Source organism: Rutidosis leptorrhynchoides, chromosome 3 (assembly GCF_046630445.1).
Source record: "Rutidosis leptorrhynchoides isolate AG116_Rl617_1_P2 chromosome 3, CSIRO_AGI_Rlap_v1, whole genome shotgun sequence".
Lineage (NCBI taxonomy): Eukaryota > Viridiplantae > Streptophyta > Magnoliopsida > Asterales > Asteraceae > Rutidosis > Rutidosis leptorrhynchoides.
The window spans coordinates 468773876-468777201 of NC_092335.1; the positions used below are offsets into that span (position 1 = coordinate 468773876).

General features: G+C 32.9%; 1 protein-coding gene across 2 annotated transcripts; it reads right to left on the minus strand.

Annotated features, from left to right (window-relative positions):
• Nucleotides 1–423: 423 nt before the first annotated feature.
• LOC139898097 (mitochondrial intermembrane space import and assembly protein 40 homolog) lies at nt 424–2187 on the minus strand. Of its 2 annotated transcripts, none has more exons than XM_071880809.1 (2): nt 2094–2187; nt 424–1108 (listed from the first exon to the last, which is right to left on the minus strand). In XM_071880809.1, exon 2 carries the CDS (start codon nt 1097–1099, stop codon nt 623–625), a length of 477 nt encoding a protein of 158 aa, XP_071736910.1. In that variant the 5' UTR covers nt 1100–1108; nt 2094–2187; the 3' UTR covers nt 424–622. The 2 variants fall into 2 exon arrangements, with proteins under 2 accessions (XP_071736910.1, XP_071736911.1); XM_071880810.1 differs by having other exon boundaries at nt 424–1105; nt 2094–2180.
• Between the last annotated feature and the right edge of the window lie 1139 nt (nt 2188–3326).

A 3326-nucleotide genomic window follows, 5' to 3' on the forward strand; every position in this document is an offset into this window, starting at 1 on the left:
ATTCGAAGTTCTTCAAAAATATCGGATATTCGGATAATCCGATATCCGAATCCGAAATTTCGGATATCCGAAAATCGGATATCCGAAATTTCGGATTCGGATTTCGGATGGAGTTTTTCACTATCCGAATTTTTGGATATCCGAAATTTTGGATATCCGAATTTCGGATATCCGAAAATGAACACCCCTACTCGCCACACCTCTCCCGATATTATTGTCCCAAAAAAAAAAAAAAAAAAAAAAAAAAAAAAAAAAAAAACTCTGGTTAAATTTTGTAAACTTTTTCCAATTCATTCGATCATTGTTTAAACAAAGAGATAGAACAATTCCTTAAAAAGAAACACAACAAAATCGTTACAGCTAAACCATTCAAATGCATAAACAAACAGCCAACAAAAGTGGTTTCTCAGATTCCAATGTATCAGACACATTATATTTCAGAAAGAAAAAGAAAAAAAAAAAAAAACAGACCAAATGCAAGAAGAACATTAACCAACATCTATCATTATCTGTAGCTCTTTCTGTAGGCTGCCTACATTAGAACAGCACATCTTTATAAAGTCAAATCTTTCTAATGACAAAGGTTTTAAATAATGAGCTGCAAAAAATGAGTAAGATCTTACTAAAGCTTAGGTTTTGGACTCGGTGATTCTAGCGCCCATCTAGGAGGGATAATTTTGTAATCTTCAACTGGCTTCTCGCTTTTTGTTTCCTTCTCATGTGCCTCGGCTTCATCGTCTTCCAATACATCCTTCGAGAACGCATCGGGATTGATCTGAATACATTTCTGCAACGCCACAAATGGCTGCACGCAATCCGAGCCTTTCTCTTCAGCTGTGCTCATTAGAAAACATTTGAAAGCCTCTGTAAACTGGGACCCGCAGGGCCCACTTTTAAGGTCTTGAATACAAGGGCAATCTAATGCTTTCTGAGCTTTGGCTTCCAATGATGCACTTTCATCCTCGTTACCAAACGCTGTAGCTTCTTCAAGTAACGATTCCATTGAAGGTGGAGACTTTTCGGTAGATGGAGAATTTGAGTCTTCCGTTTTTGAATCTTGTACAGGGGTATCAACGGTTTTGCTTTGTTCTTGTCCCATTTTGCACTGCTGTAGGAATAAAAATTGAAAATTTACACATTTTGTGTTCAATATTATTTCAGTGATGCTATAAAAACTGAGTGAGGATGGTATATGCATATAATAACACTTTTGGGCAACTTTTGACCAATTTGACCCATTAGTGATAAAACTGCAACCACTAGGGTGAAAATTATATAAGCTTCATACATAACACTTTTCGGATTATTATATATACAAAGAATGTACCTATCTTCACATGAAAAGTATCACAGTACATAAGACAAGACAATAAGTATAAGATAAAGATCGTTAATTTACCTATCACGGATTAATCCGGTTAGGCCGCGTACCAGAGTAAAAAATACTCGCCCTCTCGATAACCCGAACAGGGAAAACCGAAAACCTTTATAAAGATTTATTAATTTACCGAATACAGTATAACTTCACTTAATAGCAAGTAGGAATACATGAAAACACAAAAGTAACAGCTTCATCGATCCTCATAACCTCACCTAGGCCATTAACCGCTATTGTAAACATGCAAACAAACTAAAAGACTACAACAAGATATTCATATTTCCTAATAACTTCTTTTATGATATTGTTTGCAACAGACACTGTAAACTAACAACCCACCAAAATTAACAAAACTACAGCTGGTCACTACATGGATCTGGTTATTTCATATTATCATTATCATTAATCATTATTATAATTATTACAATATTATTGCAACTACAAATTACGGATAGGAATTAAAGCACACATCTGTCAAATGCAAAACATAACACCGTTTACGTTCTGATTGTGAGAGGTTAACTGAGACATAGATCAATTTATCATCAAGTTCACAATAAGAGACTACATAAGTATTTTAACAGCCTTTTTTTCAAATTAAATGCGCACATTCGCATCAAATATAATAGAGTAATTTAATTAATTTCAACGAAACAACGACAATCACTGTTAAAATGAACACTAAGTTGTTAGATTGAGACTTTCGAAAACAAACCTGGTTATTGCGTATGGGGGAAAAGGAAGAAGATACGAGGGTTTAGTATCGCGATTTTGGGATTGCTTATTTATGTTTATGTAAGACTTTTTTCATTTATTTAATATTAATAAATTTATATTTATATATTTATTATATATTTACTATTTACTATGTGTACTGAAGGCGTTTTCGTCTTTTTATTTTTTTTTCTTTCAAAAAAACCCCTCTACTTTGTTCAAAAATTAAAATCGACCCCCCAAATAGGGGGTAAAGTGTCAAATCAACATTTTCATAAAAAAATCTTAAATAAACTCCACTCAAATATTCAACGGGTCATATCTTCCCGCCCGCAACGAGTTAATTTTTCCGACACCATCGTTAAGCTCGAAATAATTTTACGAACACAATGTCACTAAATATACGCAAAACGAACGTTTTTTAAAAAACGCTAAATATTTGCACCTTTCATACACGTTGATTTTTCCCTCACGAACTCCGTAACTATTATCATCTATTAACAACATATACATATGGGTCTTATTATTTTTTTTAAAAATTATTTAGTAATTTTTTTAATATTACTCAGTAAATATTCTATTCTTAAATCATACGGAGTGTTAATATAAGTTAACGAGTTAAGTGCGTTAAATTTTAAAAAGTCAACAAGACAACAAGTCCATAGCGAAACGCGAAAATACACATATATTGTTAATTTAAGATAACATCTAAATCTTTGACACGTTATACCTTTTCGTTTGACTCGAGTTCCGCTTCAACAACATCATCGTTAGCCACGAAATAATTTTGCAAAATAAACATAATAAAATACATTGGAAACCGAACCCCAGCGCGAACCGAGGGTTGAAAAACTAGTTTAATATTTAAAATATAGAATAGAAATATAAATATAAATACTCGTAGAAAAATATACTCCGTATTAATTTTTACACTGGTGCGATCAAAATACGGAGCATCAAAAAGGTATCTGGCTCAATTCCTTAAAAAGGTTTTTTTTTTTAATTTCACACATTTTTTAAAGCTTTTAATTTTCCTTTTTAGGTAAGAAAAAGCTTAGGGGGGCGTTTGGTTCGTGGGATTTGGAGGGATTTACATTTCAAATCCCATGAAATCCCATGTTTGGTTGGAGGATTTGGTTGGAGGGATTTACATTTCAAATCCCATGAAATCCCATAGATGAAGGATTTGAAAATCCTTTGTATATATGAGAGATTTGAAATCCCATGTTCTAAG

What these genes read in the sequence shown, in the direction of transcription:
- LOC139898097 (XM_071880809.1), bottom strand. Translation starts at nt 1,099, where the DNA reads ATGGGACAAGAACAAAGCAAAACCGTTGATACCCCTGTACAAGATTCA.